General features: G+C 44.7%; 1 protein-coding gene across 1 annotated transcript in view; it reads left to right on the top strand.

Moving 5' to 3' along the window:
- The window catches only part of LOC310875792 (protein polybromo-1-like), a 51,153-nt gene extending 41,225 nt beyond the window's left edge, over positions 1–9,928 (top strand). The window contains exons 27-32 of the mRNA XM_083789163.1: positions 478–679; positions 1,615–1,707; positions 5,013–5,180; positions 7,503–7,570; positions 8,068–8,260; positions 9,472–9,928. Of these exons, the coding sequence (XP_083645289.1) occupies positions 478–679; positions 1,615–1,707; positions 5,013–5,180; positions 7,503–7,570; positions 8,068–8,260; positions 9,472–9,638 (891 nt within the window). The 3' untranslated portion in view covers positions 9,639–9,928. The remainder of the gene's footprint in view (positions 1–477; positions 680–1,614; positions 1,708–5,012; positions 5,181–7,502; positions 7,571–8,067; positions 8,261–9,471) is intronic.
- The last annotated feature ends 2,764 nt before the right edge of the window (positions 9,929–12,692 follow it).

Below are 12,692 nucleotides of genomic sequence, written 5' to 3'. Positions count from 1 at the left end.
TTCAGATTTTTTTTTTCTTTTCTTAAGTTCGCCTTTCGGCTACAGTATGCTACGCTCTGGGCTCATATTAGCTTACCGTTGATTTAGCTGTTAGCGCGGCAGAAATAATGACTCGTCTCTCCTAATCCAGAGCGCTCTCCGTGGTGATGAACGGATCGATATGCTGGCGCTTCATTTCTGCTCCTCATCCGTCTCTCCCGCAAAATATGAACGCTTTTTGGATCATGTATCGTATAAATTAAAATGATCGCAATGTAAGCTAGCAATGTAAAGTAAACTTTTTTTTTAGTAGATTGTTTCCGGGTCGTGGCTTTCAGAGTAAAAGTGCTCAAACAACTCCGGCTGCCCAGAGCTCCTATTTTGAAGAACTTCCGGCACTGATTGTGTTAATGTTGTTTGTCTCACCCAGCAGTACACTCCCAAGATGATGTTTGTCTGATTATTATTAATGTTTGCCCCCCCCCCCCCCCCCCCCAGCAGTCCACTCCCAAGATAAAAGGCCTGTCCAAGAAGGAAGGAGCCAAGAGAAAGATCAACATGAGCGGCTACATCCTGTTCAGCAGCGAGATGCGCGCCGTCATCAAAGCCCGACACCCAGACTTCTCCTTCGGGGAGCTGAGCCGTCTGGTGGGCACCGAGTGGAGGGGCCTGGAGGCCACCAAGAAGGCTGAATATGAGGGTAGGTGGAGGGGCCTGGAGGCTACCAAGAAGGCTGAATATGAGGGTAGGTGGGGGGGCCTGGAGGCCACCAAGAAGGCTGAATATGAGGGTAGGTGGGGGGGCCTGGAGGCTACCAAGAAGGCTGAATATGAGGGTAGGTGGGCACAGAGTGGAGGGGCCTGGAGGCCACCAAGAAGGCTGAATATGAGAGGGGTGGGGAGGGGGCTGGAGGCCACCAAGAAGGCTGAATATGAGGGTAGGTGGAGGGGGCTGGTGGCACCAAGAAGGCTGAATATGAGGGTAGGTGGAGGGGCCTGGAGGCCACCAAGAAGGCTGAATATGAGGGTAGGTGGAGGGGCCTGGAGGCCACCAAGAAGGCTGAATATGAGGGTAGGTGGGGAGGGGGCTGGACGCCACCAAGAAGGCTGAATATGAGGGTAGGTGGAGGGGCCTGGAGGCCACCAAGAAGGCTGAATATGAGGGTAGGTGGAGGGGCCTGGAGGCCACCAAGAAGGCTGAATATGAGGGTAGGTGGAGGGGGCTGGAGGCCACCAAGAAGGCTGAATATGAGGGTAGGTGGAGGGCAGGGTCTCAGAGGTAGAGTGACCGAATGGTTACCGCAACTTTATTTGTATAGCACTTTTCATACATAGAATGCAGCTCAAAGTGCTTCACAGGGCAGGACACAAAAATAAAATACAATAAAACACAAGTAGTTAAAATGATAGAACAATAGCAGAGAACAAAACCGAATATAAGAACATAAAATAAATAAAAACACATATATGAAGGTTACAAAGCCTATTGTATTATTATTATATATTATATATCATGAAAACGTAGGCCATAATTTTGTGAATGTAACATTACGTATTGTGTGTGTGTGTGTGTGTGTGTGTGTGTGTGTGTGTGTGTGTGTGTGTGTGTGTGTGTGTGTGTGTGTGTGTGTCTCAGAGCGGGCAGCCAAGATCGTAGAACATCAGGAGCGTGAGAGGGCAGCCCAGCAGCTGCTGCAGCAACAACAACAACAGCAGGCATCCCCAAGAGGTACTGTTATACCCCACCACCCCCCCCCCCCCCCAATAGGTACTGTTACCCCCCCCCCCCCCCCCCCCCCCCAAGAGCAGGTACTGTTACCCCCCCCCAAGAGCAGGTACTGTGAGAGAGAGAGAGAGAGAGAGAGTGTGTGTGTGAGTGAGTGGCCGAGATTTTAGAGTATTTGAATTTTGCTTTTGGGAATGATGATGACACCTGCGGCGGGTGGCCCCGCCCATCCCTCTGGGAGACAGACGGTATGACATCATAGCAGCTGGTCACATGATGCTGGAGAAAGAAAACGTCCGTCCCCCCCTCCCCCCGTCCCCCCTCCTAATACTTCAAACATTCTAAACTTCAGTCATTTGCCAAATACATTCTTTAAGTCAATGTTTGGTTTAATTTTGGCGATTTTCTCCCATGTTGTTTTTAAAGCTGCAATTTATATATATATATATATATATATATATATATATATATATATATATATATATATATGGGGGGGGGGATGGGAGGTCGGGGGAGACAATATTATCAATTGTCTACAAAATTAGAGAATGTAGAATAATTGTTATTTTGATCAACGTTTGCCTGTTATCTCTCCTAATGGTACCAACATCAATACAGCCTGTTATCTCTCCTAATGGTACCAACATCAATACAGCCTGTTATCTCTCCTAATGGTACCAACATCAATACAGCCTGTTATCTCTCCTAATGGTACCAACATCAATACAGCCTGTTATCTCTCCTAATGGTACCAACATCAATACAGCCTGTTATCTCTCCTAATGGTACCAACATCAATACAGCCTGTTATCTCTCCTAATGGTACCAACATCAATACAGCATGGAACTGTAGGACAGAATCTTATCCAACGACACCAAAACATTCTTTAGTTTTATGGTCTGAGAGGTTAAATGTCATCAAAATGGTGAATAAAATAAATACTGGATCTCGATATGAAGAGAGTTGAAAAGCACAGCTGTTAGCTGGTCTCTACCTGATCTTTAGATCCAGACTGTGGTGGAGGAGGACACCTACTGGTTTGTAAGAGGTACTGCCAGATTTATCCCAAAGTGGACCGACTATCTGTTGTAGTTCCACAGTAGAAGGATTTAAATGTTTATTTATTTATTTGGATCCCCACTAGCTACTACCTTAGTAGCAGCTACTCTTCCTGGGGTCCACACATAAAATACATTACAATTACATATTGAAATGCATTTTGCAAGACTAAGAAAAATTGCTACAAAAATAAAATACAACTAAATATAAAACAAGTGATTAATAAATATAACATCGCAACCATGAATATAATTTCAGTTTGAGTAGCCTACCGTTACAGTATGAAAGATTTTAAACACTTTACAATTTAACCCATTTAGGCCTGACATCGAAATTTCAAAAATGTCTTCTAGATCCTGACAGTTTTCTGAAAAACCTCATGTCTCTATATCAGTGGTGCAAGGACATGGCCGCCGACCCCCCCCCCCCCCCCCCCTGAGGATTGCAGCTTCTTCTTTCTCCCCACGTTCTGAGACATTGCATCATTTGCATGACATCAACTGCATGACTGGAATGTGTTGTTTTTATTTCAAGTTTTATTTTTCTGTTCACATTATAACCTTCATGGCTGTTTTTAAACTACTAACTAACTTCCTCCTCATGCCACGTTAGAGTCATTGTACAGTATGCATCGTTAGCAGTTTTGAGGAGTTGTAAGAGGTTTTGGTTTTTGTTGAAGTGTTGAAAAGCTCTATATTCAGAGATTAATCGTTCCTATTGCGTTGCAGTCCCGTCCCCTCGAGAGACCCGGAAAAGAAATCGCCGTTCATTTTCCTCATAGACTTTTCAGAAAGTATTTAAAGACTGTTACGCCGCGGACAAAGCCAACTCTTGTCGTGACAAATCATGACAATAAACACAATGTTTTGGGCCAAACAAATAATTAGAGAGTAGAAAGAAACGGCAGGTTACAACTTTTTTTGTTGTTTTTCTTCTTATAAATTATTTGATCGGCCCAAAACATTGTGTTGATTTGTCACGATCCGAGTTGGCTTTGTCCGCGGCGTAACTGTCTTTAAATAAATACTTTAGGAAAAGCCTATGGAGAAAATGAATGGAGAACCATTTCCTGGGCCACTCGTTGTTCTGAAAGGGGGAGGGACTGCGACGCTCTATAGGCCCTGACCCGTTCAAATCCGGAAGGCATCTTGTTTGTGCCGTGCTGTGAGCTTGTACATCTGCTATTTTTGAACATTTCTGAAAAAATCTTTGTGAGATACTAGTGATTTTAGAAGGCATGTGTAGAACCGGCCTCGGGTCTCTTTACGGGCCTGGTACTGATCAAACACTCTATGATTACCATCTGAAATAGAGCTTTTTAACACTAAACATTTCGTTTTAACCAAACCAACATCCCTTAAAGCTCCTATAAGCAATAATATGTCAAATTTATAATGACCTTTTTGTTTTATTCACAGAGCCAGCAATGGGTAAAACGCTCCCCCATGCTTTGTCATTGGTCGAAAAAGAAAACCCTGTCGAAATGACTAACCAATCAGGAAGTAGACGGGGAAATCGACCAATGACAAAGCTTCTAGGAAGATATTTGAATGCCGATTGCGGGCCCTAGATGTGTCACAGAGACTAAATGGTTTTTGGGAGCCGTTCTACTCATTGCTGCATGTCTGAATAGTGAATACAAAACAAAACAAAGGTTTTTAGAATGACCGTGACTTGTTATAGCTTATAGCAGCTTCAAAGAACCTTTCATACCCCAGGCGGGGTTGGCGATAGGGCCTTTCTGTGTGGAGTTTGCATGTTCTCCCCGTGTCCCCTAGGGTAGATACCCTCACAAAAACATGCCGTAATCCTGGTCTCTAAAACTACCTCCCCCTGGCCAGCCGGGGCGCCTGATGGAGGGGAAAGGAACTGGTCGGAATAACGTGTCCCTTCCACGCGCTACGTCTGGCCGGGGAAATTCCCCTCTGTCAGGTGAAAAGACGCAGCTTGGACTCCTCATGCATAGAAGGAGGCATGAGGTCAGTCCGCTGCCCCCCCAGGTTGGCAGAGGAAGTGTAGCGCCCAGGATTACATTAGATAATTGGCACTGGGTGAAAAGAAAACTGGGTTACAAAATCGTGGGATAAAACATTTTAGAGAAAAAAAGAACCTTTCTACCATTGCATGTAAATCTTCTAGTCACTACTTGCATGTCACTTAATGCATGGTGTATGTTGTTGTCCTTCTTCGCCCCCCCCCCCTCTCTCTCTCTCCACCCCCCCCCCCCCCCCCCCACCACCACCACAAGGCATGATGGGAGCTTATCCTTACATGCCCATGCAGGGGGGCGGCCCCCCCCATCACGAGGGCCTGTTGTGCCTGGCCCCCCCAATGGGTACCTACGGCCCTGGCCCTCACCACCACCTGCAGCCCGGCATGCCCGGGTACCCTCACCCTGGCATGCCCCCCCACCCGGGTAGGTACCCTCACCCTGGCATGCCCCCCCCCCCACACGGGTAAAGGCCACTTGACCTGCTCCGCTTTGGGGGGGACGTCATGCAGAGAGTGTTAACCCATTCTGACCTGAGATCAGATTCTAAAAAAATGTCTTCTACATCCATGACAGTTTTCTGAAAAATGCTATGTTTCTAGGTCAGTCGCTCTTCGATTTTTCAAAAATAGCAGATCTACAAGCTACGAGCTTGTAGGTCTGCTATTTTTCAACACCAAAATGGGGTTCCCGCCCCCAAAATAGGTTAAGAGGGGCAGGGGCTGGAATCCCGTAAGAGGGGCACTTTTGGGGCGAAAATAGCAGATCGATACAAGCTCACAACAAGCTTGTAGATCAGCTATTTCCATCCGGGGTGCAACCCCAGCACTCTTTAGCTAGTGGAGATGCAGGTGTGTAAACGACAAACAAATGTGTTCAATGCAAAATTGTGTGTTTTTATAAGTTCAGGAGACTTGAGAAATGAACGCAATGCTCCTGAACGCTGCCTTCCTTCCGACATGGCATGGAGAGGAAAGGAGAGGCATGTGCATTTCATTCACCATGTAGTAAACGCTGCATTCGTTGGTCTGGAGAGGGCAGTTTTTTTACAGACGGGGAAAAAGGGCAGGGGCTGAAGCCCCCTTTGATGTCTATGTGTGCACTAGTCCCTGGTGGGGTCTATAGAGGGTCTCTCTCTCTCTCTCTCTCTACACCTGCCGTTGGAGGGCTTGGTTGCTTTGGTTTAGCTTCACCAACACACCTTAAGTTGTGCATCTTTGATCACTTTCAATTAGCAGCTGCACGATTCTTGCTCAAAATGTGATTTTTTTTATTTTCCTCCAAGAATTGAGATCACGATTCTCACACGATTCTCTTTTTTTTCTTCAATGCCAATATGTATTGTCTTTAGTCTGTAGTTAGTGAACAATTACTACGTTCATTATATATAAATATGTATTGTCTTTAGTCTGTAGTTAGTGAACAGTATTTATCTAAAAGACAGTATTTATCTGATTTATCTAAACAACAGTATTTATCTAAACGACAGTATTTATCTGATTTATCTAAACGACAGTATTTATCTGATTTATCTAAACGACAGTATTTATCTAAATGACAGTATTTATCTGATTTATCTAAACGACAATATTTATCTAAATGACAGTATTTATCTCATTTATCTAAACGACAGTATTTATCTAAACGACAGTATTTATCTAAACGACAGTATTTATCTGATTTATCTAAACGACAGTATTTATCTAAATGACAGTATTTATCTGATTTATCTAAACGACAGTATTTATCTAAACCACAGTATTTATCTAAACCACAGTATTTATCTAAACGACAGTATTTATCTAAACGACAGTATTTATCTAAACGACAGTATTTATCTAAACGACAGTATTTATCTAAACGACAGTATTTATCTGATTTATCTAAACGACAGTATTTATCTAAACGACAGTATTTATCTAAACGACAGTATTTATCTAAACGACAGTATTTATCTAAACGACAGTATTTATCTAAACGACAGTATTTATCTAAACGACAGTATTTATCTAAACGACAGTATTTATCTAAACGACAGTATTTATCTAAACGACAGTATTTATCTAAACGACAGTATTTATCTAAACGACAGTATTTATCTAAACGACAGTATTTCGCAGTATGTTTTGTGTGGATTAAATGACAATCGCGAGACGTGTAACATAGCGTAATTTTACTTCCTGACTCTACGGTTTCTAACTAAAATGAATGAATGAATTGTTTTGTGTGTTAGTCTAGTTTTAGTCGACTACATATCATAAGATTTTAGTCGACTGAATCTACAGTCTACAGATTTGGTCGACTAAAATGTATGTTGGGTTCTGGTATAAAAAAAATGAATTGTTCCTGTTTGATTGACAGGTATGATGTTTGATTGACAGGTATGATGTTTGATTGACAGGTATGATGGGTCCTGGTATAATAAATGAATAGTTCCTGTTTGATTGACAGGTATGTTTGATTGACGGGTATGATGTTTGATTGACAGGTATGATGTTTGATTGACAGGTATGATGTTTGATTGACAGGTATGATGGGTCCTGGTATAATAAATGAATAGTTCCTGTTTGATTGACAGGTATGATGTTTGATTGACGGGTATGATGTTTGATTGACAGGTATGATGTTTGATTGACAGGTATGATGTTTGATTGACACGTATGATGGGTCCTGGTATAATAAATGAATAGTTCCTGTTTGATTGACAGGTATGATGTTTGATTGACGGGTATGATGTTTGATTGACAGGTATGATGGGTCCTGGTATGAATGGCATGGCAGGAAGTCCCATCCCTGGAAACCACTACATGCAACAGGTAATTTACTCTGGGTCACATGACAGAGGGGTTTGTTATATTATTATTTTTTAATCCATTTAGGCCTGATGTAAACAATAATAAAAAAAGATTATTCTAATGGCCCCTACACACTAGGAGTTTTATTTATTATTTTTTGTGGCTTTCGCCTTAATTTTTTAAATATTCTTTATGAAGGGACAGACAGTAGGCTGACAGGAAATTCTCTCTCACTCTCTCTCACTCTCTCTTTACTCACTCTCACTCTCTTGTACATCCTGACAGTTTTCTGAAAAAGCTATGTTTCTATGTCAGTCGTCTAAAAAAAAAATAGCCAGATCTACAAGCTCATAGCGCGCCACTCGGTGGCGCGCTATGAGCTTGTAGATCTGCTGTTCTTCAATAGCTAAAGCATAACATAACGCTAACACCAAAAAGGGGGTTCCCGCCCCCAAAATGGGTTAAATGACGATAAGGGCGCCCCTCGCTTCACACGGGTGTGATTTATTTATTTCCAGCCTGGGATGTTCAGCCCCGGGGGGCAGCATGCCCCTCCCCCCTACCCCGGCCAGGGTCAGCCCACCTCGCCCATGTTCGTGGCCCCGCCCCCCAAGACGCAGCGCCTGCTGCACTCTGAGGCCTACCTGAAGTACATCGAGGGCCTGACCGCCGAGTCTGGCTCCGTCAGCCAATGGGACCAGACGCTCAGAGGTACGTCACCGTTACCGTCAGCCAATGGGACCAGACGCTCAGGGGTACGTCACTGTTAGAGTCTGGCTCCGTCAGCCAGTGGGACCAGACGCTCAGAGGTACGTCACCGTCAGCCAGTGGGACCAGACGCTCAGAGGTACGTCACTGTTACCGTCAGCCAATGGGACCAGACGCTCAGAGGTACGTCACTGTTAGAGTCTGGCTCCGTCAGCCAGTGGGACCAGACACTCAGAGGTACGTCACTGTTACCGTCAGCCAGTGGGACCAGACGCTCAGAGGTACGTCACTGTTACCGTCAGCCAATGGGACCAGACGCTCAGAGGTACGTCACCGTTACCGTCAGCCAATGGGACCAGACGCTCAAAGGTACGTCACCGTTACCGTCAGCCAATGGGACCAGACGCTCAAAGGTACGTCACCGTTACCGTCAGCCAATGGGGCCAGACGCTCGGAGGTACGTCACCGTTACCGTCAGCCAGTGGGACCAGACGCTCAAAGGTACGTAACTGTTACCGTTCGCCTGCTCCTATTCAGAGGATTTTGAAGATGAGAATACTATCCACCTGTTGGTTGTCTGTCAGATGACCTATTCTTACATAAGACCCATGTTTGACCACTGACCACACCTCCAATGTGTTCTCTGCCTGGTCATTGTGTATAAGAGAGAGAAATGTAAAGGGCTTTGGAGGCTTGCATTGTAACAGTCACTATGCAGTTCCAGTTGGTGCCACAGGGTGGTGCACTGCTCCCTTTTGTTTTGTTGTGGGTAGAAGATCTGACGTCACTTCCCTTATATGCGTGTACTACGTTAGCGAGCAGTATGACTGTATGCTCGTTCACCTTTTTGTTTATGATATTAGTTCTGTCTGCCGTGAGACCTGGCATAATAATATGGTCAATACTGGATCAATGCTCTTTGTAGTAGGCTGCCAAATAAACCAGCTTATAGTGACATTCATCTGTGTCTGTGTGAAATACCTGGACTGACATCTATTCTATACTCCCTGCTCAACACATCACAGCATACGTGCTCCTCCCTGGGCGGGTCTTGGTAATAAAAGTATCATTGTTTCGGTCCACTCTCTACCTTGATTATTTCCCTAAAGACTCTGATGTGAGTGTGTGTGTGTGTGTGTGTGTGTGAATGTAATGCACAATCTATGTAAAGCACAAAAGCACCGTTGACCATCCAGGTCGTTCTCTCTCTGCAGCTCAGAGGAGAGACTGGTACCTGTCTAAGGAGCAGGAGGCTCGTCTCCCCGCTCACTGGCTGAAGTCCAAAGGCGCTCACAGCACCATGGCCGACGCGCTGTGGCGCCTCCGAGACCTGATGCTCCGAGACTCGCTGAACATCCGACAGTCCTACCACCAACTGTAGACCCCCCCTGGGGGTCCTGGAGGGAGTTCCCTGGGGGGTCCCCACTCCCCAGCTACGTGATAGTGACCCTTATGGGTCTGTAACTCTGAGAGTGTACACGGGCTCCATTTGTACACTCTCAGAGTTAACCCATTTTGGGCTGGAACATGGTTGTCATGGTTGTGCTTTAGCTATTGAAAAATAGCAGATCTAAAAGCACTGACATAGAAACATAGCTTTTTCAGAAAACTGTCAGGACGTAGAAGACATGTTTAGAATCTGATCTCAGGTCAAAATGGGTTAAATTAACATTGATTTTACAATATAAATTGGGGGTCCCAGAGATAGAAATGCCATTAAATTGGGGGGGTCCGTATAGACTAATAATGCATGTCAAACTGGGGGTCCTTGAAATTAAACGGGTTGAGAATCACTGCTAGAGCCGTAACAATGTGGGGGTCCCTCCCTGGCATTATCTCTTCAAAACGGGGGTCCGCGGGCTGATTTGTGTGGAGACATGGAACCGTTTGGTAACCACTGCTGTACAGTAGATCTGTAGACCTGATGCTCAGAGACTCCCTGAGCATCCGGTACGCTCTTACGACTTGTAGATCAGTTGATTCTCAGCCAACGGGTTGAGATGCATTAAAGCCAACGGATTCACGGATCCCCTCTTCTTTGTATAGCGTTTATTTTATTTACTTTCTTTTCTTGGGACTTCAGTCTACACTGTAAAACCCTCAGTGTGTTACAGTCTACACTGTAAAACCCTCAGTGTGTTCATTTAAACCACAGCCTCGTTAAAGGACCACTTCACCACTTTTCAACCCATCTTCATATTATAGGTCCTCACTAATAATCATGAAAAAATGGCGCAATTTTTTTTCTACTCGGTCTGTCTCTCACAGGAGGTCTGTGGGCAAATCAGAAAAACCGTCTTCCAGTGACATCGGTGTGGAATACAAGCTAATAGAAACGGCAGGCTTTCTAGTCCTCAAAAGTTGCGAAAATGGAAGCCTTCGTTTCTCACGATGATGAAAATCTAAACATTTTTGTAAAAAAAATCTTGTTTAAAAAAAAAAGAAATCTGCCTAATGATGATGTCACTGGAAGACGGTTTCTGAACTGCCCACAGCCCTCCTATGAGACACAGACTGAGTAGAAACAAATCGTGCCATTTTATCATGAATATTAGTGAGGACCTATTATATGAAGATAGGTTGAAAAGTGGTGAAGTGGTCCTTTAAGTTAATTGGGTCCGTTTGAACCCTCCAGAGTTCACAGGGATGTTTCACTTTCAAATGGAATAATGTATAAAAGAAAACCCGCAAAAGAAATGAAAAAAGTAATAGAAAAGCACGTATTAGATGGACAATATCAGTCACCTGAACTACAGATGGATGGGTGTCTTCAATTAATCTATCATGGTTAAAAATGGAGTTTGAAGTTACAAACATTTGAAAGTGAAATGTATTTTTTTAAGGGCCATTCACACTGACCACTAGAACTAGTCAAGTTCACACCAACTTTAAAATAAAAATACAATATAGTTACAGGCTATTCACATCAAGGTCCATTATTCATTAATTCGGCATTTGAGCCACGGACCATTTGTTGAGATTTAGCCTCACAGACCCAAAACTAAAGAGTTACTATTTTGTCGTTTGGTACGATTTTGTCCACAATTCCATGTTGTATTGATGTCGGTACCGTTAGGAGAGATAACAGGCAAACGTTGATCAAAAAACTATTCTGGTTACCCCCCTCATGGACCCCTGGTGGTCCCCGGACCACTGAGGTATAGTTCTAGTGCTCGGTGTGAACCGTCCCTTCACTGACCCTTTAAGTGTCCCATTTGGACCCCCGGGTGGTGCCCGGAGCCGACCGTTGAGAACCTATTGCTGTAGAACCCTGGACACTGTTCCCTTCCTGTGCACACGTACCTGTTCACTGTTATCACTGATCGCAGTATGCTCTTTAGAAAGGATGAGATGCCATAGCACCATAGAGTCAAGGATGAGATGCCATAGCACCATAGAGTCAAGCGTCATTCATAGTCTGGATCTTCGGTGGTGAGGTGAAGAGCAAACCACCGCCACCGCTCCAGCCCTTCTCTCTGTTTTTACTCACCACCGCTCAACGTTATTTCAGCTCCGGTGGTCAGCTCGCCACCGGAGCGGTGGTCACCTCACCACCGGAGAGAGGTGGTCACCTCACCACCGGAGCGGTGGTCACCTCACCACCGGAGAGAGGTGGTCACCTCACCACCGGAGAGAGGTGGTCACCTCACCACCGGAGAGAGGTGGTCACCTCACCACCGGAGAGAGGTGGTCACCTCACCACCGGAGAGAGGTGGTCACCTCACCACCGGAGAGGTGGTCACCTCACCACCGGAGCGGTGGTCACCTCACCACCGGAGCGGTGGTCACCTCACCACCGGAGAGAGGTGGTCACCTCACCACCGAAAATCCAGACTATGAATGGTCCTTTATACATGACTCTATGCCATAGAATACAATACTTTTATAGTGAACCAATAATTTTATACAGTATTTAATAATAGCAAAAATAAGCTTGATCTAGATTTGTGTTTTAAGTGTGGTTGTTTTTTTCCCCTCTGTTTTTATTTTATTTTCTATCTTCCTTTTTTATTTTTAAATCATGATCTGCAAAATAGATGTTTTGGAGTTATAAACACTGCCAAAAATAAACTTGAGAGCATTAACTCGGCGTCAACGTCGTACAATTTGTCTCACACGCTACCGCAGAGAAATGTGTCGTAGAGAACCATAGTTATGTAGAGCGTCCCCGCCCCTTTCATGACGACGCCAGGCCCAGTCCCGCCCCCTTTCATGACGACGCCAGGCCCAGTCCCGCCCCCTTTCATGACGACGCCAGTCCCGCCCCCTTTAATTTATTTAAAGACGTTTACGCCGCGGACAAAGCCAACTCTTGTTGTGACAAATCATGGCAACAAACACAATATTTTGGACCAAACAAATGATTACAAAGAGTGTTGTAACCTGCCATTTTTTTCTTCTTTCTAATTATTTGTTTGGCCCAAAACATTGTGTT

Source organism: Protomyctophum parallelum (genome assembly GCF_964188405.1).
Source record: "Protomyctophum parallelum genome assembly, chromosome: 18".
NCBI lineage: Eukaryota > Metazoa > Chordata > Actinopteri > Myctophiformes > Myctophidae > Protomyctophum > Protomyctophum parallelum.
Note: the sequence above shows the minus strand (reverse complement) of the source record. Positions and strands in the feature narration are given on the sequence as shown.